Here is a 20,087-nt window from a genome sequence, read left to right on the forward strand (position 1 = left end):
GGCCTCCCAAAGTTCTGGGATTACAGGTGTGCACCACTGTGCCCAAAAATATCCTGCTTCTTAAATCAATTAGTTGCCTATTAAAATCTGCCCAGGAACTTTTTGGTTAAGTCAAGAAGGTATACTTCGTATTTTCACTTGCAACCCTGTATTTTCATTTGCTTTGAAAACATTTCTTTCCCAGGGATAAAGGTTTCACTGAAATTCAAACATCTCTCCTAGACAAAGAGAGAGTGTAAGGTCATAGATCAGAGCTTCAAACCTAGAAAGTGAAAAATAAGAATGGCGTAAACCCGGGAGGCGGAGCTTGCAGTGAGCTGAGACCCGGCCACTGCACTCCAGCCTGGGCGGCAGAGCGAGACTCCGTCTCAAAAAAAAAAAAAAAAAAAAAAAAAAAAAGAAAGTGAAAAATAGCAGTAAGATAGGAAGGAGACTGATTAAGTTTAAGGTCATGTCCTCCTAACAGAGGCGATAAGAGAAGTCTGCATAGCACCAGTGCTGACTAGAAATTGGATGTGAGATCTGGTTAGAATAGTATTTTTCAACCTTGGCTGGCACATTAGAATTACTGGAGTAGTTTTAAAAATATTCTTATTTAAAGATTTTTTTAAAATACCGGTGCTGAAGTTCCTCTTTAGACCAATTGAATCAGACTGTCTCAGAGGGGGCCCAGGTATGATGCGTTTTAAAAGCACCCCAGGTGATTCTAAGCTGCAGCCAGGATAGAAACCTGAGTCTGAAGCCTAATTCCCATGGCTGCTGTCAGTAATGGAAGTGGGGAAACACGCTGCTGTTTTGCAGTGGATCAGAATAGCATACTCTTGCTTTTAATCGCTAAATAATCTGAGTATTCATTAAATGGATCTTTTTTTTTTTTTTTTTTTTTTTTTTTTTTTTTTTTTGAGGCGGAGTCTCGCTCTGTTGCCCGGACTGGAGTGCAGTGGCCGGATCGCAGCTCACTGCAAGCTCCGCCTCCCGGGTTCACGCCATTCTCCTGCCTCAGCCTCCCAAGTAGCTGGGACTACAGGCGCCCGCCATCTCGCCCGGCTAGTTTTTGTATTTTTAGTAGAGACGGGGTTTCACCGTGTTAGCCAGGATGGTCTCGATCTCCTGACCTCGCGATCCGCCCGTCTCGGCCTCCCAAAGTGCTGGGATTACAGGCTTGAGCCACCGCGCCCGGCTAAATGGATCTTGACTTTTTTTTTTTTTTAAATAGAGATTGGGTTTCACATGTTGCCCAGGCTGGTCTCAAACTCCTGAGCTCAAGAGACCCGCCCACTTCAGCCTTCCAAAGTGCTCAGATTACAGGTGTGAGCCACCACACCCAACCTAGATCTTAATTTGAAGTCAAAAGTACTGATTGATAACTTATCAGTTATCAATCAGTAACTTATAACTTATGACTAACTTATTTATGGAAGACTGACTAAACAAGATGACAGTAATTGTCAATTTTTTTTTAAGGGCTAAATACAGCTTCTGACCCCTTTGACCAGGTGGAAGTTTTCCCTGAGGATTCAAATATTACTGCAGGAATCATGCTGCATTTTGCTCCCTATGGTTCCCCAAGGATACTGATCCTTTTTTTTTTTTTTTTTTTTGAGACGGAGTGTCACTCTGTCACCCAGGCTGGAGTACAGTGCAACAATCTCAGCTCACTCAACCTCCGCCTCCTGGGTTCAAGAAGTTCTCCTGCCTCAGCCTTCTGAGTAGCTGGGACTATAGGCGTGTACCACAACACCCAGCTAATTTTTGTATTTTTAGTAGAGCTGGGGTTTCACCATATTGGTCAGGCTGGTTTCGAACTCTTGACCTCAGGCAATCCACCTGCCTTGGCCTCCCAAAATGCTGGGATTATAGGCATGAGTCATTGCACCTGGCCGATCCGTGGTCTTTTTAACAACCTGTGGTTCCTGGTTCTGGTGCAAGACAATGGTGGGTCACCCGTGGAGACTGGCCACTATCTGCAGTCCTTCTGGAAGCACTTGAACCTTGAGCTAAGTTGAACAGGAGTGACCTGGGACCCCAAGGTACAGTCATGGGAAAAGAGACCCAGGTTTTGTGCTGGTCTGATCCCCACCACTCACTCTTTGGACATGCTAAAGCTTCTCTGAGCCAGTAGAGTGAGAGATGGGGAAAGGGAAGCAATTTTTATTAAATGCCTCTTCTGACCAGATGCTGTACATGGGTGATCTTCACCCTCACAGCAGCGGTTCTCAGCCCTGGCTGCACATTGGAGTCGCCTGGGAGTTTTAATAAAGCCTGGGAGTTTTAATATGCCAAGGCCACAGAACCACGTCAATCACAGTCTCTGGGGCTATATCTCAAGCATCATAATTTTTCAAAGCTGAGAACCATTACCATTGATCCCTGTTTACAAATGAGGAAAATGAAGGCTGGGCTGTAAGTCTTCAATCTGACCACCTCGGATTCCTCAGCTCCTCCCCAGTCTGGCTCCCCTGAAGTCCAGCTTCAGTTTTTTGAGACCAGCAACTGGTTGTTATGTTCAAGAGGGAGTTTCTTATTTAGCCAAGTGTGTTAAAACACGTGAATTAAGGTCTTGATTCTTGATTCGATCCACTTACTCAGTATAGTTAGGCAAATTACTTAACTCCTGTGTGTTCCAGTCTCAAATGGGGGTAGTTACCAAGCTGCTTACAGAGCCGTCTGGGGAGAAATCGTGGCAACAAAAGCCCTTTGGAAATATACATGATCACAGAAACACTGTCCTTACAGCAGAACAGTTATGGCCCACTGACATGTATTTCTACTAATTTCAGGGCTGTCAAGAACATGAGCCTTGCTTTGACTTCTGATGCTAGTGTCAGATTTTTGCCTCAAGTATCAGGTTGAGAAGGATTTGCCAAGAGTGGAGTTACCCATCGGGGTGAGTGATGGTGGGGTGCAGCTACTGTCTCTGGGGTCACTATAGCCCAGTGGAACTGCTGTCCCCTTCTGCAGTAAGCCCGGGACCTTCCCCGGATAACCCACCCTCTCTGTCCTTGGAGCCCATACGTTGGGGAAAGAGTGAATGAATATCTACCCTAATGCTTGTTTATATGTACATATATAGTTACTGCATATGTACCAGGTATACAGCATGTTTATATTATATGATATATAATAATATATAATGATGTATTAATTTGCATGTATATTCATATATATAGACACAGAATTCTTCTCTGTGTTTGATGTAAAGGCTATAGAAAGATAATTGCCTGACATGAAGTTTACCTGGAAGTGATTGTTTTTTCTCCAGGATTCATTTTTTCATTTTTGCACATGTCCCAGGGGTGACCCCTTTTATGAAAGGCCCTAGGTCTCTGATTCTTGACTTAGGAGGGAGGCTGGGGATAAGGGCACTGGGGCAGCAGGAGAACTAATGAAAGAATATGAGCTTGGTGGTAATTGGGCATTTCTTTCCTCAAGGGTGGTGATGTTGATGAGATGTCCTCATGACCACGGGCCTCCCGTGTGTCCGTGGAACAACAGGTAGATTCTAACCATCTCCTTCTGGGGTCCATCTCAGATCCGAGGGTCTCCAGGTCTCCACCCATCCCACAGGCTGCTTCATCCATGGCTAAGGACAAACAGGCTCATGGTGGGTACCTGGGCAGATGCGCTGCTAGGTTACAGCTGCTCTACAGTCACGAATCCCTGTGCTGGGTGATTAGCACTGTTTGTGTCATATCCTTCAGGGCAAGAAGGGGACCCAAACCTCATGCAGACCCAAGCATGGAGGCAACTTGGTGGGGTTCAGTCTGCACGATACAAGACGGTCCCACTCAGAGACTCCTCACAGGAGCGGAGAGGTGTGACCCTCTGTATTTAATACTCACCCCATGCTCAATATTTTTTGAAGTCTCATCTCCAAAATTCAAGCACATTTTTCATTGTACTCCTACAATAGTCATTGGCTTGATATAAAAATACTTACCAACTTAATTACTTGACTCTTTTCTCCTAAACCTAGGCATTTGAGAAAGTTAAGCCATGTCTGTCCTGTGGTTTCTGCCCCTGACATGTCATCATGCAACGCCTTCCCAGCCTGAGAAGCCTGAGCCTCAGTGGACCTTGGTTGCCTCCCCCTGCCTGGGAACCCTTTGGGGGATGAAGGAGTCTGTCCAGCACCTCTGCCCACACTCTCCACGGCCAATGAGGGCCTTACCTATGTTACAGTGCTCGCCAGTGTAGCCAGGGGGGCACAGGCATATGACATGACCCTCTGTCTCCTTGCAGGTCCCAGCGCCACAGGGCTCCTCTGCACAGGACCTGGCGGGGGCTGCAACCCCCAGGGGAGAGGTTGAGCATCAAGAACACAGTCACCTGGCTACCATGGCCTCCAAGACCTCAAAGTTGGGGCATGAGGTCCCTGAAGTCCACGAGGCTGGCTTTGGGTCAGCACTTTTCCAGGGCCTGTGTCCCTCCTGGGCACCTGACCCACAGCATTGGGGGGAGCTCTACAGCTGTGAAAGCTCTCTCAGCACAAAGGAAGGTACAAGGGACCCCAGAGCAATAAAACAAAGGAAAATCAGCTACCAGTGCTCACTGCCCGGCATATGGGGTTATGTCACAGTGAGACAATCATAACAGTACAGGAGCCCCTTTGTACAGGGATGGGGTTGGGGATGCAGAATCTAAAGCCAGATAGCCAAATGACATTTCATAGTTCCTTAAATTGTGCAGGTTTTAACCCTGCACAAAATAAATATTCAGCCACAAACACCATCAACAGATTTACTCTCTCATCTCACACTCACTCCGGGGCAGAGTGCATGAGCAGAATTTCTAGCACTAGCTAAACAGTCATCCTTCTCTCCCTGTGCCAAGTACGGATAGTTGAATTCACATGTAAAAACTCATGGACTGTAACTCTGCTGTAACAATAGCATCACTAATCTTTATAAGTGTGCACTGTATGCAGAGTGTGATGCTAAGTGCTTGCTTTATCTATGTTTCTATTCTGCTTGATCTTCCCTGGTATAGTATTATCCTACTCTTACGTTACAGATGAGGCTCAGAGAGGTGAAGACTATTGCCTGAGGCTGCACAGCTAACCTGTGATGGAGCTGTTCTTGGAACCTTAAAGCTACGCTGTCTCCTTCTGTGCTACAGTAGCCTACAGTCTGAACTACCCAAGCACACTTAAAGGGGGAAAAACTTCCAACAATACCTGCAACAGTTGACTCTGATTCACCTGTCCATTCTGGAGAAGCTGGGATGGAAGCATCTGTTGGGGAGGTGGCTGTTTCGGCTGTGTGAGTCTCTTCTCCTGAGTACAGGAGGCTTGAGGACTCAGTTTCTAGATGCGCCTCTGCAGGGCGCTGGGTCTGCTGGGTCCACTCAGATTCTGGGATGCTGGTGCTGATGACAATGCCCAGCCCCGAGGTATGACCAGACAAGTCTCTGCTGATTTCAGTCCTGTCTCCAGAAGCCGTGGGAGTGGCTGAAGGCAAGCCTGGTGCCTCTGTCCCCACATCACCGGTGGTGGTAGATTTTCCACTCACTTCTGGGGCAGCTGATGCCTCGCCTTCTTGAAATGTCAAAGTGCTGCCACTCACTCCTAGGCCAGAGGATCTCTCGAGGTCAGCTTCATGGAATGCAGAGGTGGTTTCACTCAGATCAGGTGACCCAGAATCTTCTCCGCTGGTCTCAGGGGCAGCAGATGCCCCAACTCCAGCCTCAGGATAGGGAGATGTCTCACTGCTAGATTCTGGGACTGATGACACTTCTACTCCAGACCCAGGGAGCACTGGGGTAGCTCCACTAATGTCCCCAGCTGCGGAGGCTTCTCCACTGGACTCAAAAAGCTGGGGTGTGTGTGTCACAGGAGGCCTTTGGCCAAGTTCCTGAGAAACAGTTGGTTCAGTAACACCCTCTATGAACTCAGAAGTGATTAAAGTCACTTCTGGAAGTCCTGAGGCCTCTCCACTGGTGCCCATGGCTGCAGAGGATTCTCCACTTACATCGGTGGTGCTGGCAAAATCCCCACTAAAATATGGGGTACTTGGTGGCTCTCTGCTGGGCTCTACCAGCCCGAACTGCAGCCCACTTAGGTCCAGAAATCCAGAATGGTCCCCAGACATGTCTGGTGCTCCAGAATGAGTACCACTGAGTTCTAAAATGCCAGAAGGCCCTTCTCCTGCCTCTTGGGCTGTTGGAGCCTGGGTTACAGATTCCACCAAAGTTCTATCTACAAGAGAGACAGTGGGGAAACCAGATGGAAGTCCACTGCCATAATATGCTCCCGAGGGCAGGCTGCTCCCAGTCTCAGCTCCAGAGGATTCTCCACTGACCTCACCTATGCCAATTGGTAGGCCACTGAATTCTGGAGTCTGGGATGTAAACCCACTGGAATCAACTGTTCCAGAAAACTGTCCACTGACATCCACCACCCCAGATCTGCCTGACAGATCTGCCTCTCCGGAAGGGAGGCCACTGAGTTCCACAGACCCTAAGCCTTCTTCTTCTTTAAATATAGTAGGGGTCACTTCGACCAAACTGGTGTCCACAAATGTAATGCCAGAAGATTCACCGCTGCCACTCGTGGCACCAGAAACCAGGTCAGGGACTCCTGATATTGCCCCACTGAACCCTGGTAACCCTGAAGGCTGCCCACTGAGATCAGGGACCCCAGATGTTTCTCCACTCAGGTCGGTTATGCCAAAGGGTTGACTGCTGCCATAAGGAACCCCAGATGCTTCTCCACTAACACCTGGTTGTCCAGAGGACAGCCCACTAAGCTCAGTCACTCCAGATGTTTCCCCGCTAGTGTCAGGAAACCCTGATGGCTGCCCACTAACCTCAAAAATCCCAGATGTCCCCCCACTGATGTCAGGAAACCCTGATGGCTGTCCACTGACATCAAAGAGTCCAGGTGTTTCCCCACTGACACCAGGAGACCCAGATGCTTGGCCACTGAGTTCAGTTCCTAAAGGGAGTCCACTAGCTTCCCCACTAATGTCCAGCTCAGTGGAGGGCAGCCCAGATATTTCTCCTGCACCACTGATGCCAATGGTTCCCCTCCCTTCCAGTTCACTTGCAGTGGAGGCTGTGACCACTTCCACCAATGTAGAATCCACTAGGGAAACAGTTGGGAATCCAGATGGAAGTCCACTAAAGTCAGGCAGGCCAGAGGGTGGGCCACTTCCAAGGTCCACCCCAGAATACTCGCCACTAAATCCAGAGGGAAGGCCACTTGTTTCTGGAGCTTGCCCACTTCCTAGAGTTCCAGAAGGCAGTTTGCCCAAGTCCAAGTCTCCAGAAGCTGAACCCACCAAGTCTTCTTTTCCAGAAGGCAACCCACTGAGGTCCTCAGCTCCAGAAGCTGAAGTCTCTAGACCCTCCCTTCCAGAAGGAAGTCCACTGAGGTCAGTCCCTACTCCAGAAGCAGAGGTCTCTAGACCTTCTCCTCCAGAAGGAAGTCCACTGATGTCCCCTACTCCAGAGGCAGAAGTCTCTAGAACTTCTCCAGAAGGGAGCCTGCTGAGGTCCTCTACTCCAGAAGCAGAGGTCTCTAGACCTTCTCCTGAAGGAAGTTCACTGATATCCTCTATTCCAGAGGCAGTAGTCTCTAGAACTTCTCCAGAAGGAAGCCCGCTGATGTCCTCCACTCCAGAGGTAGAAGTCTCTAGAACTTCTCCTCCAGAGGGAAGTCCACTGAGGTCCTCTACTCCAGAGGTAGAAGTCTCTACAACTTCTCCAGAAGGAAGTCCACTGAGGTCTCCTACTCCAGAGGTAGAAGTCTCTAGAACTTCTCCAGAAGGAAGCCCACTGAGGTCTCCTACTCCAGAGGCAGTAGTCTCTAGAACTTCTCCAGAAGGAAGCCCACTGATGTCCTCTACTCCAGAGGCAGTAGTCTCCAGAACTTCTCCAGAAGGAAGGCCACTGATGTCCTCTACTCCAGAGGCAGTAGTCTCCAGAACTTCTCCAGAAGGAAGGCCACTGATGTCCTCTACTCCAGAGGCAGTAGTCTCTAGAACTTCTCCAGAAGGAAGCCCACTGATGTCCTCTACTCCAGAGGCAGTAGTCTCTAGAACTTCTCCAGAAGGAAGCCCGCTGATGTCCTCTACTCCAGAGGCAGTAGTCTCCAGAACTTCTCCTGCAGAAGACAGTCCACTAAGGTCCCCTACTCCAGAGGTAGAAGTCTCTAGAACTTCTCCAGAAGGAAGCCCACTGAGGTCTCCTACTCCAGAGGCAGAAGTCTCTAGAATTTCTCCAGAAGGAAGTCCACTGAGGTCCCCAACTTCAGAGGCAGAGCCCTCTAGGATCTCAGCTCCAGAGGGCAGTTCACCAACTGTAGGAATGCTGGACCACTCAATTCTCTCTTCATCCCCTGAGGCTAGTCCACTGTCCACAGGCAGGCCTGAGCCCACTGTGGAAGTAAGACCACTGGAGTCAAGGTCTCCAGAGGGCAGTCCACTTGCCCTGTCCCCTGACAGCTGCCCACTGAAGTCAAGGTGTCCTGAAACATCTCCACTGCCTATGAAGTCACCACTGACATCAGGGGCCCCAGATTCCTCTCCAGAGCCTGGCAGCTCAGTCCAGCTGGGCACCGGGGGTGAAGGTGTATATGGCTCTTCTGAGGCTGATGGCTCCTCTGAGGGGGACGGCTCCTTGGAGGGGAATGGCTCCTCCGAAGGGGACGGCTCCACTGAGGGGAATGGCCTCACTGAGGGGAATGGTTCCTCTGAGGGGGATGGTTCCTCCGAGGGGAATGGCACCTCTGGGGGGGATGGTTCCTTTGAGGCAGTAAGCACTTCAGTTGCAGAAGGGCCTTCTGTGCTTTCCTCTGTTGCTGTGCCAGTGGGAGGCCAAGTAGGAAGGATCCCTGTAGGAAAGAAGGAAGAAAGATGAGGTGTGAGTTTATTAACTCTGCCCCATTTTAAGCTCATACGTAGAATCTAAACTCCATTCTTTCCACGGTAAAATTTTTCTCTCAAGAGCTCAGCAACACGTCCAAATGCTGTCTTTCTTTCTTTTTTTTTTTTTTTTTGAGGCGGAGTCTCACTCTGTTGCCCAGGCTGGAGTGCAGTGGCGCAATCTCGGCTCACTGCAAGCTCCGTCTCCCGGGTTCACGCCATTCTCCTGCCTCAGCCTCCTGAGTAGCTCGGACTACAGGCGCCCGCCACCGTGCCCAGCTAATTTTTTGTATTTTTAGTAGAGACGGAGTTTCACCGTGTTAGCCAGGATGGTCTCGATCTCTTGACCTCGTGATCCGCCCGCCTCAGCCTCCCAAAGTGCAGGGATTACAGGTGTGAGCCACCACGCCCGGCCCGTCCAAATGCTTTCTAATGGAACTGTGTAAAGTGTCTTGGAAATGAAGAAAGGAAGGAAGGAAAGAAAGAAGGAAGGAAAGAAGGAAGCAGGAGGATAGGGAGAAAGGAAGGAAGGAGGTAGGGAACTGGGAAGCCCCGCCAACTGCCCACAGGGACATGGGCTACACAGGCTGTACTTTGTGTGAGATGCGGGGGCCACCATCCACACAACCCACTGGATGTGGGGGCCTGGCCACCACTGAAGATCACCAAGGTCATCCTGCAAGTATTTCCACATTACCATCTTATTGATTTGGTCCCATGGTTTTCAAAGCTTGGACTCGCAGCAACAACATCCTCTGGGAGCTTGATAGAAAAGCAAATTCCTAGACCTCACCCTAGCCCCACTGATTCAGCAACTCTGGGAAGGAGCCCAGCATGCTGTGTTTTAGCAAGCCCTCCCTGTGATGCTGGGACTCTTTTCAATGTAAGAACTGTTCATGTTAAGCCATCCTTCTGAGGAAGAAAGGGCCAGGCGGTGATGTTTGTAAACATACAGTGACTTTTTCCAATTCTGAGAACTCTACTACAGACAATTTGAAAAAATAGAGAAATGAAAGAAGGAAACCCTAAAATTCTAACTAATCAAGGCTACATTCTTTGCTTTAGTTCTTCTTTCCTTTGGCATTTGAAAAATAACCACACTGCATTTTAACCTTGTACGTACTTTGGGGCCTACTTCTCAGGTGGGGCCCCTGAGCACTGAGGGTGCTGGGTCCACTGGGCAGGTTTAGTTTGTTCTTGCTGAGAGGAGAATCTTAGAGGGGGAGGTGGGGCATGAAGAATAGCGGTGGTGCCGTGCAAAAAAAAAAAAAAAAAAAAAGTTAGCTGGGCAGGACCCAAAAAAGATTATTTTTATTTTGATAGGTATATATGTATGTATGTGTCTATCTATGAAACACACCAGGATGACCATGTGCAGTCATAATATAACAGTTCCCTCTTAAATAAATTTACATTTCTTTCTTTCTTTCTTTTTTTTTTGGAGACAGGGTCTCGCTCTGTTGCCCAGGCTGCAGTACGGTGGTACCATCTTGGCTCACTGCAACCTCCACCTCCTGGGTTCAAGTGATTCTCATGCCTCTGCCTCCTGAGTAGCTGGGACTACAGGTGCGTGCCACCACACCTGGATAATTTTTGTATTTATAGTAGACAGTAGGTTTTGCCATGTTGGCCAGGCTGGTCTTGAACTCCTGGCCTCAAGTGGTCCTCTCACCTTGGCCTCCCAAAGTGCTGGGATTACAGGTGTAAGCCACCATATTCAGCCCTACATTTCTTTTTTTTTTTTTAAAGCAAGTCAACTTAAAGAAAAATACATGGAGCAAATGAGAGTGCAGATGGTTCCCAGATATGGCTGAAATCAGCAAGGTGGTCAGGAACTGAAGTCTAGAAAACATTTCTAGCAGGCTGCTGGAGCCACTTTCCCACTGGTAACTCCCCACTAGTGGTTGCCAGAGTCCTGTGCAAAGTCATACCCTGATGCCAAAGAGGACTCAGTCATTCTTGTCCTGGTGAGGGCGAGGAAGGCCACAGGCAGGTGTGCCTGCTGGGTGAGACTGCTGGCCAGACTCTTCCCTGCTCTACAGAGGCATCCTAACCTTCTGATATGGAGGGAGGCCAGGCTTTGCATCTCCAATGCCCAGAAGAGGGCCTGACACCACCAGATTGCTCTGGAACCATGCACAGAATGCTGATGCATGGCTGGATGAGTTAGTGGGAGCTTGGATACACTCCTTTTTTCAGATGCACATACCCCCAAGGAAACCGACTCTACCAGGTATACACATATACTACTGTACATTGTTTTAAATCAAGCTTACCCCAACTGGAAGCTGCTAGATATTAACAATGCTCTGCGGTAAGGTTCATTTGGGACACACCACATCTATCACCTCCTCTTGGAGATTTACAGTGCGTATTAGCATATTCAAGGCTCTGAGAAGGTCTGCAGTGAGGAAACCTGTTAATCTCTGTAAGCCAGCATTTCCCAAACCTTAGTGGCCACAAAACACTTTATCCAACAAGGTTTAGGGGCGCTGCTTTCATCTTGTTAAGTATCATCTGGTTTAATTGTGACAGATGGAGTTCGGGAAGTTCTGGCTGAGGAGGCCTGGCCCAGAAGAGGGACATGGAAGGAGGAGAAAGGCAAGGAGACAGGTCACAGTCAGACTTCCAACAGTAACCCCCTCCCTGGTTCTTTCTCCCACAAGAGAAGGTTGAAGTTAGGGTAAGGGTGTCAGTGAAAGAGGACAAGGTAACTGAGGGCCCTCTGATCAGCACAGTCCTGGGCATTTGGGGGTTCATGCAAGGGAAATAAGGGCCAGAACAGTAAATGTGTATAGAAGCATTTTACGAACAAGGCTGTTTTTGTCACTCTGGGGCAGGTCCTAGAGGCCAGTTGAGGTGGCTAAAGTTGCCCACAGCAGCACCCCCAGACAGTGTCAGGGCTGGGGAAACAGCACAAATCCCAGGGAGGGAAACCCACCACCCCACCAGGCACACTGTAGGCAGACAGGGGCATGCAGCTTCAGGGTGTGCCCCAGAACCCAAACCATACCAACCTGGCAGCGGGGATGTGCCCATTGGGGTGTAGGCTGGTTCCCATTCTGTCTGGTTTTCTGGCTCAGTGGTGAACTCTAGGATGGCAGTAGTCTCCCCTAAGGGTACAGCAGTTGTCTCCTCTTCTACAGGGACAGCAGCCACACCAGGCACTACTTGGGTAGCGATCCAGTCCTCCACACCAGAGGGTGATGTGGGTGTGCCACCCTCTTCTTCTCCTGGAGAAGGAACTGCTGAAACCCCTAAAGGAGATGTGGGTAGTGAGAGTGAGTCCCTCTCTTACCAGTGACCCGTCCTTGGCTGGCCCTTCTTGAGAGAGCTAGGGGACTCTGAGGTGGGCCAGGCCCCACCACCTAGTTCAGCGGATGGCTGTTTGCCTTCTCGCTTAATAAGAGCCATCGGCACCAATGATACACTATCCATATGCACCATCAGCAGTTTAGTTCCGGTGACCTGGGTCATCTCCCCTGCAGAATCGATCATACATGCCAGGCATTGCTATAAAGGCTTATGTATATAAAATCACTTTATCTCATAACAGCTTTATGAGAGAGATATGATTATCTCATTTTACAGATGGGGAAACTGAGGCACAGAGTTACATGATTTGCCCAGGGTCAATGGCTTACAAATGGCAGATCTAGTCTTTGAATTCAAGCATCTGGTGCCAGACTCCATGCTCTCAACCGTTGAACAACGCTGCCGATCTTGGGGACGGGGATTATGTTCCAAGTGTGTCAGGACTAAAAATAGGAGGATGGTGCTTAAATTCCATGAAACCATCTCGGCATTTGAAAGTGTGAAGGTAGGATTCGTGGGCTGGGGGTAAGTGTTCTGGTGTGGGGGAACCAGCAGTGGGCATGGTCAGCAAGGAAGCTGAACTGTGCAGGATAATATACAAGGCTGAGTTCACGGAGGGTCAGGAGTGGAAGGCTGGGGGTAGCATGGCTGGGAACTTCCTGGGAGGCTAACTGGCTTGGCTTCTGCTTCCCAGAGCAGGGAGACGGGCACTGGGACAAGAGCCTCATCAAAGCCTCTGGGAGAGAATTGAACTTGACTTTTAGAGTCTGGCTGAGTGGGGCTGAATTTCAAATTTTTTTTTTTGAGACAGAGTCTTGCTCTGCTGCCCAGGCTGGAGTGCAGCAGAACAATCTTGGCTCACTAGTAACCTCCGCCTCCCGGGTTCAGGCGATTCTCCTGCCTCAGCCTCCCCAGTAGCTGGGATTACAGGTGCACACCACCAAGCCCGGCTAATTTTTGCACTTTTTTCAGTAGAGACAGGGTTTCGCCATATTGGCCAGGCTGATCTTGAACTCCTGACCTCAAGTGATCCACCTGCCTCAACCTCCCAAAGTGCTGGGATTACAGGCATGAGCCACCGCTCCTGGCCTTGAATTGGGTTTTAAAAGTGACCCTGGATTTCTGGGAAACTTGGGGACACTCAAGGTTTTTTCCCCTTAAATTTATTTGAGAATAATGATAGATTCACAGGAAGTTGCAAAGACACTCAGTTTTGATGTAAACTATCAAAACTGGCACAGGCTGTTATTACAATCTACATTCTGGTCCATGCACCCAGACCCTCCATGGACTATGCAGGAACTCATCCAATCAGAGCCCAGCAATTCCTTGGCTGCGGTCTGGCCATGCTTATTATATGGCTTGATGACATCACTCTCAGAAGTCCATGGGGAGTGATGGTTGAAATGGTAGCATATCCATAGCATGGGTCAACGAAAAACATGAATCATCAGTGCTTAGTGAAGAATAATAGAATAATTTGACTAAACTCATCACAAAAATATTTGCAAGCAGGAGAGAATTTGACAAGGATGTACAAATTACAGGTTGTATAAAATAAAGCTGTATGTTATAGCTTTACTTATATATAAGTATACAAAATAAAGCAAACATTTATTGAGCATTTACTGTGTCCCAGGCACTATGCCAAGGGCACCACGTGCACTCAATTAATTCTTGTAGCTCTCTCTGAAGTAGGAACCATTATATCTCCATTTTTACACAGCTATTAAGTAGCAGAACCATAACTCAAATTCAGGTCTGCCTCATTTCTAGTACCGATAAATACCAACTCAAGCCCTTATTTATCTCTACTTGTCTCTGGGGAACTTTAGAAGGATAACCTTGCCTTGGGGTCAAAGCCTGCGCTGTGCTGGTTTCAGAGCTGGTTCTGCCCCAGAGGGACTGACTTTTTCTTGCTCTGATGGATGCAAAACTGGGTGGTGGCAGGACGGGGTGAACCCAGGTCTCCAGACAAAAGGGGCTGCTGGAGCCGAGGTGAAGCTGCATACCTCGGAAGCAGAAGGCATGGTGCCGGGACAGTGGGTCCGGAAGGCCCGTCTGGTTAGGGTAGAGGTAGACCGTTCTCACGCCTGGTTTGTCCCCACCGCAGGCAGGCCTTGGGGTAACGATGGGGTAGCGGAGGCTGCCGTCGGCCAGCCAGCCAGCATAGCACTTGTCCAGGCCGCGGCTCCAGGCGGCGTAGAGCTGGCCCGTGGTGGCCAGTGTGGCATTGTGAGATTCACAGAACTCCAGTGCTTCCTGGAAGGTGAACTGCTCAAGTCGTGTGGCGAAGAACACCTCCCCTGGGGGCAGAGACAAGCGGTAGGACATGACCCCCCCACACTCAGGCCAGGTCAATCCCTGCCCACCCAGGACAGAGCTCCTCCAACCCTCCTCACCAGGGCTAAGACTCAGCCCAGCTCCATCACCTCTTCTTTGACCACTCTCCCTTAGATTTTCTGGGACCCTGGGAAATAGGTGACCACTGCTCTGGTTTGTACTGGACTGGGCTATCCTGGGACACAGGACTTTCAGTGCCAAAAAAGTCAAAATTCCAGTCAAACTGAACTGAGTTGTTTCCACAACAACTTTTCCTCCTTCCCTCTTTTCTGGATTCTCCAGTCACACTTAGGCATCCCCTTCCTTGGCTAAGCAAGGCGGCTCACCTGGGCCCCTCCAATCCCTGTGCACCCCTATACCACTGCACTTGTCACTGTGACTGCTGTGGACCTGCCCACCCCACACCCTGGAAACTCATCCAGGGCAGGGCTGGGTCCCAGCACCTAGCAATGCACCTGGTACCTATCTGGTTCAGGGCTAGGAGAGCTTACACTTACTGAACACCTACTTGTGCCAAGAACTTTTCATACGTATCTCATTTAATACTCAAAAAAACCTCTGATGTACATATAAATCAGTCCCATTTTTATAGATGAAGGAGCTGAGGCTTAGAGAGGTTAAGTGACTGGCCCAGGGTCTTGAAACAAGTGAGTGGTAATGCCAAAATCCTTCTGGAATACCAGCATTTCCAAAATTGCGTTCAGTGGAAATTTGGTAATTTTCATGGAAATGGAAAGAAATGAAATAAAACAAAATAAAGGTTTGTGGTTAAAAATTGGGCAATGCTGAGTTAAAGAAAGTTAAGGAAGTTTTTCTTTTTCTTTCTTTTTAAATAAGCAGAGACAGGGTTTGGCCACATTGCCCAGGCCGGTCTCGAACTCCTGGGCCAGAGCAATCCACCCATACTGAGGCACCTCTGCCTCCCAAAGTGCTAAGATTACAGGTGTGAGCCATGGCGCCCAACCTAAAGAGGTTTTTTTGTTTTTGTTTTTGTTTTTACTGCAGGACTTCTCAGTGCCTTTGATTTGTGCCCAGGCACTGGGACTCTCCAAGAAGGAGTTGGTGTATAGAGCATTTATTTATAATAAACTGAGATTTACCCGCAGACCTCACTGCTTTTTAAAGGGACGGATGCTCCCCTGCAATGCCAGAGGAGACCATAAGAAACATTCAGTAGGAGAGCTGGGGCTGGATGTGAGGGAGGGCCTGGGGGCCTTCCTTTTCAGCAGGACCTTTTCCCACCTGGAAAGCTGGGTGGGATCAGGGGTGGGTGGGTGTGTGGTAACCCCCTCTCTTCTTTGTATCATCCTGTCAGCCCCCTGCCCACCCCCCTGCCCATCTAGGGCCCAAAATGTGAGAATGTGGCTTGTACCCTCAAGTCTGTCCACATAGCAGTAGACATCGTAGGTCTCTGTTGATGGGCGCACGCCGTAGGTCCTGACCCCTGGGCTGCTGTTCTTGTCGCCCACGCATGGGGTCCTTGGGCTCACAATGGGGTATCTGCAAAGGAGAGTGGGAGGAGAAGATGAAGAGGCCACTCAGGGACTTCGGTATGTCTTCAGTTGTCTGGTGGGATTCAAACCAGGAAGAAGCCCCTTATGCAGCAAGTTCTCCGGGCAGCCTGGGGAAGGGTCTGGTGGCTCCTGGGGGATTTCTGGCTTCGGAAGAGAGCAGCTGCATGGAAGGGCACTGGGTCAGGCTGGAGGGGAATGGGGCACTTGAGGAGGGGGCTGCTGCCTCTGTCTGCTGGGAGAAATGACCAAGAACTGAACATTACCCAGTGCCCTTCACCACCCTTTCGGGATATGCCTCAGTTGAGTCACTAGTTAATTCATTAACCCACAAGGTATTGGGTGCTCAGTGTGCTGGGGGCCGTGCCAGTCTGTGGCTCCTTAAGCCTGACCTCTTCAGCTGGGTTTGGGCTGGGCGAGGAGCATGGCTTCACCTGACGGTCTGGTCCCTCAGCCAGCCGGCGTCACACTGCTCATAGCCTGCTTCGTAGGCAGCCTGGAGCTGCTCTGGTGAGGCAATGACTGCCCCGGTGCGCAGGCAGGCCTGCTGCGCCTCCTCAAAGGTCAGCGAGTAGCGGGTGGATCCTGGGCGGTAGTGGAATACGACCCCTGGGTGGGGAGGAGGGGGAGAGGAAGAGGGAGCAGTCAGGTTCAAGGACCCATGGTGTGCAGTTCCCAAGGCTCCATGGGCACAGAGGTAGGCCAACTTCTGCTGCCTGACATATTGGATTTATCTGGGCAATGCAAGCTGAAATCCTACTTGGTAGCCATGTGGGTGTGATGGTGGATGGCAGTGTCCATCTGCCCCTCCCCTGTGTGGCAACCCCACCAAGGCCATTATGGAATAAGGCCACACCAGAGTGTCCTTGTTCATAGACTTGAGTTTGGGAAGCACTGGGCTCTATGCTACCTGACATCCAATTCTCACACATGTATTAAGCATCTAGAACATTGTCATCTTAGAATAGGAGTTGGAAGCGTTTTCTGGAAAGAGCCGAATGGTAAATATTTTAGGCTTTGTAGGCTATGTGGCTTCTGTAACAACTACAGTTATCCTTCGGGATCCAGGATGTCCTCAGATTCCAAAATCCACAGAGGCTCAAGTCCCTGATATAAAAGTGTACTATTTGTATAAAATCATCTCTAGATTACCTATAATACCTGAAACAATGTCAATGCTATGTAAGTAGTGGTTATACGGTATTGTTTTAAATCTGTATTACTTTTATTGTTGTATTGTTATGTTATTGTTTCTTTTCTTTTGGAATATCTTCCATCCACGGTTGGTTGAATCCGGACATGAAGGACTGACTGTATTCAACCCCGCTGTGATTGTCCTCAGTTAGCCACAGACAACTTGTCCACAGATGGCTATGGCTTTGTTTCAATCCAACTTTATTTGTGGACATTGAAATTTGAATTTTATATAATTTTCATGTGTCACAAAATATTGTTTTTCTTTTGACCTTTTGCCCCTATTTAAGAATGTAAAAGTCATTCTTAAGTCATGGGCCATATCAGAACAGCTAAACCCGGCCCACTGGCCACAGTTTGCTGGCCTTTGTCCTGGGAGGTCAGAGCACTGAGAGACCGCAGGGGTCCTCCAAGGCAGTGGTTTTCTAGTGGCTCTGTTTTGTGGGGGTGTCTGATGGGGCAAGGAGGGGCCCTGGACAGAAGCAGCCCCGGTTGTTCTCCACTCTACTTCCCTTAGATCTATGTGGCACATGTGTCCGCTTGATGTAGAGACTGGATTCCACAGACGACCTCATTTGAAATAAATCCTTGGTGGCAAGAGTGTGGACCTGATAGTCTGGCCTATTGTTTTTGTTTCACAGATGAGGAGAGCAAGGTCTGAGAGGAGAGAACATTGTCCCAGGTGCCAGGTTAAGTAGAAGGCACAGACTTCAACTGCGGGAATCCCTTCCCTGCAGGCCAAGTTCTCTCCACTTGCCCCTGGATGCACCCACGGGCAGCTACTTACCCCCTGGCAAATGCGGCTGCCCAGGGACAGCGGTCACTTGCACGACGAGGTCCTCACTGGTGAATGCCGTGGCAGGGCCCAGGCCAGGTGTGGGAAAGCCCCAGGGCCTGGTGGCCTCTCCAGTCTCATTCTCAACCTCGGGGAAGGCAGTGGCCCCTATTTCAGGGGCAAACGTGAAGGGCTCCTCAGGTTCCAGGGGACTGGGGGAGACATCGAAGATGGGCTTTACGGTAAGGATCACGCTGCCTCGGGCTTCACCCTCAGTGATGTTTCGAGGCAGTGGCAGCTCCATGTCAGGCCAGGTCACTGTCTGGACGGTGATGTCCTCCTCACCCCCCACTCCAAAGAAGTTTTCTGGGATGTCCACAAAATCTTCACCTAGGGGAGGGGCAAAGACAAGCTTCAGCCTCTCAGCCTGGAACCGGCTTGAGGGGGATGAGGAGTGGGCTGGAGATGAGCATGGCTCCTCCTCTTTCCCGGCTGGGGCAGGAGGGCACCACTGTGTGCCAGGCGCCTTGCCAAGCCCATTACAGGGGTATTCAGCTATTGGCATTCATGGTAGGAGTCCCCACGGTTTCAAGATTGCAAAAGTGTGCAAGAGCTATCAGAGGGCAAGATATTGACCAATGAGCTGACTGCTCATAAAGATCAGTTCCCATCCCCAACATCCCTTCCTGCTCAACACAGCTGCTCCTTCACTCGTCTCATGAGCACCTTGCCAACCGTCTGATGCTGTAACTATCCAACAGGACCAGGTAAGGCAGTTATAAAGAGAGATCAGAAAATCTTGCAAAAAGCACAGTTTGTGAAGTTGATGAAGGTAGCTTTGGAGAACTGCCTGTCTCATAGTCATGGAAAAATGAGGGTCTCATGAGAGTGATACTACTTCCAAAAGAGTAGTTAGAATACCAAAAGGTTAAGAGCGGCTTCGAGGGGGAAATCCCAACTACTGTTGCAAAAGTAACCCTCTTCCTGTGAGATCAGGTTGTGGAAATGAAACATGTAATGAGTTGTCATTGTGCTATTACCACTTACACCATAAAAGTTTTGCAACTCCTCATTCATGTGATGCATTGCTTTTCCTCTAAGAATTAGCATGTAATTATGATTATAACCCAAAATGTGTTAAATGGAAGATAAAAACTTATTTGAACATTTTGGTGTAATTTTTCAAAATAAAATCCCCATCAAACTTTCCCCTACTCTTTTCAATAACATTTTGTGGCTGGGTGCAGTGGCTCATGCATGTAACCCCAGCACTTTGGGAGGCTGAGGCGGGTGGATCACCTGAGGTCAGGAGTTCAAGACCAGCCTGCTCAACATGGTGAAACCCTATCTCTACTAAAAATACAAAATTAGCTGGGCATGATGGCGCGCACCTGTAATCCCAGTCTACCTGGGAGGCTGAGGCAGAAGAATCGCTTGAACCTGGGAGATGGAGGTTGCAATGAGCTGAGATTGCACCACTGCACTCCAGCCTGGGCGACAGAGTGAGATTCTATCTCAAAAATCATAATAATAATAAAATAAAATAACATTTTGCCCAGCCTGGGCAACATGACGAGACCCCATCTCTACCAAAAGGAAAAAAAAAATTAGCAAAGCATGGTGGTGCCTGTATTCCCAGTTGCATGGGAGGCTGAGGCAGGAGGATTGCTTGAGCCCAGGAGGCTAAGGCTGCAGTAAGCTATGATTGCACCACTGAACTCCCGCCTGGATGACAGAGTGAGACCCTGTCTCAAAGAAAAACAAAAAAACAGAACACAACAAAACCCCTTTTGACCCTCCTTTTAGACACATTCAATTTAAAAAGGCAGACAGCAGCACCCTCTCATGGGTGCCAGGGTCGCATGTCTGACCCCCAACATCTTCCTAGGTGGGTACCCCATCTCCCCACTAGACAGATGAGAAGAATGAGGTTCACGGCCTTGACTTTGCCAGGGTTGCACAGTAGTAGGTGACAGAGCTTTGATTCAAACTGGAGAAAACAATTTGGAGGCTTTTAAGTCGCTTGTGTGCTGATCCGATGAGAACAGGGCTGGATACGCTGCAGTCTCAAGAGTCTTTACCCTA

At 49.3% G+C, this 20,087-nt stretch overlaps 1 protein-coding gene and 1 long non-coding RNA gene across 4 annotated transcripts in view; one reads left to right on the plus strand and one right to left on the minus strand.

Moving 5' to 3' along the window:
* ACAN (aggrecan) overlaps positions 1–20,087 on the minus strand; it is a 49,519-nt gene that overhangs the window by 11,206 nt on the left and 18,226 nt on the right. For 2 of the 3 annotated variants that reach the window (XM_033189077.1, XM_033189076.1), the window contains exons 7-12: positions 18,015–18,392; positions 16,468–16,642; positions 15,895–16,022; positions 14,192–14,485; positions 11,882–12,121; positions 5,177–8,833 (exon numbers count right to left, since the gene is read on the minus strand). In XM_033189077.1, the coding sequence (XP_033044968.1) occupies positions 5,177–8,833; positions 11,882–12,121; positions 14,192–14,485; positions 15,895–16,022; positions 16,468–16,642; positions 18,015–18,392 (4,872 nt within the window). Of the gene's footprint in view, positions 1–4,171; positions 4,286–5,176; positions 8,834–11,881; positions 12,122–14,191; positions 14,486–15,894; positions 16,023–16,467; positions 16,643–18,014; positions 18,393–20,087 lie in introns of all 3 variants that reach the window. The other variant, XM_033189078.1, reaches the window with a different exon arrangement.
* LOC117070248 lies at positions 2,785–5,289 on the plus strand. The gene is made up of 3 exons (XR_004431843.1): positions 2,785–2,887; positions 3,433–4,498; positions 5,014–5,289. It is a non-coding gene; the product is annotated as an uncharacterized LOC117070248 (long non-coding RNA).

Source organism: Trachypithecus francoisi, unplaced genomic scaffold (assembly GCF_009764315.1).
Source record: "Trachypithecus francoisi isolate TF-2019V2 unplaced genomic scaffold, Tfra_2.0 Lachesis_group3, whole genome shotgun sequence".
Taxonomy (NCBI): Eukaryota; Metazoa; Chordata; class Mammalia; order Primates; family Cercopithecidae; genus Trachypithecus; species Trachypithecus francoisi.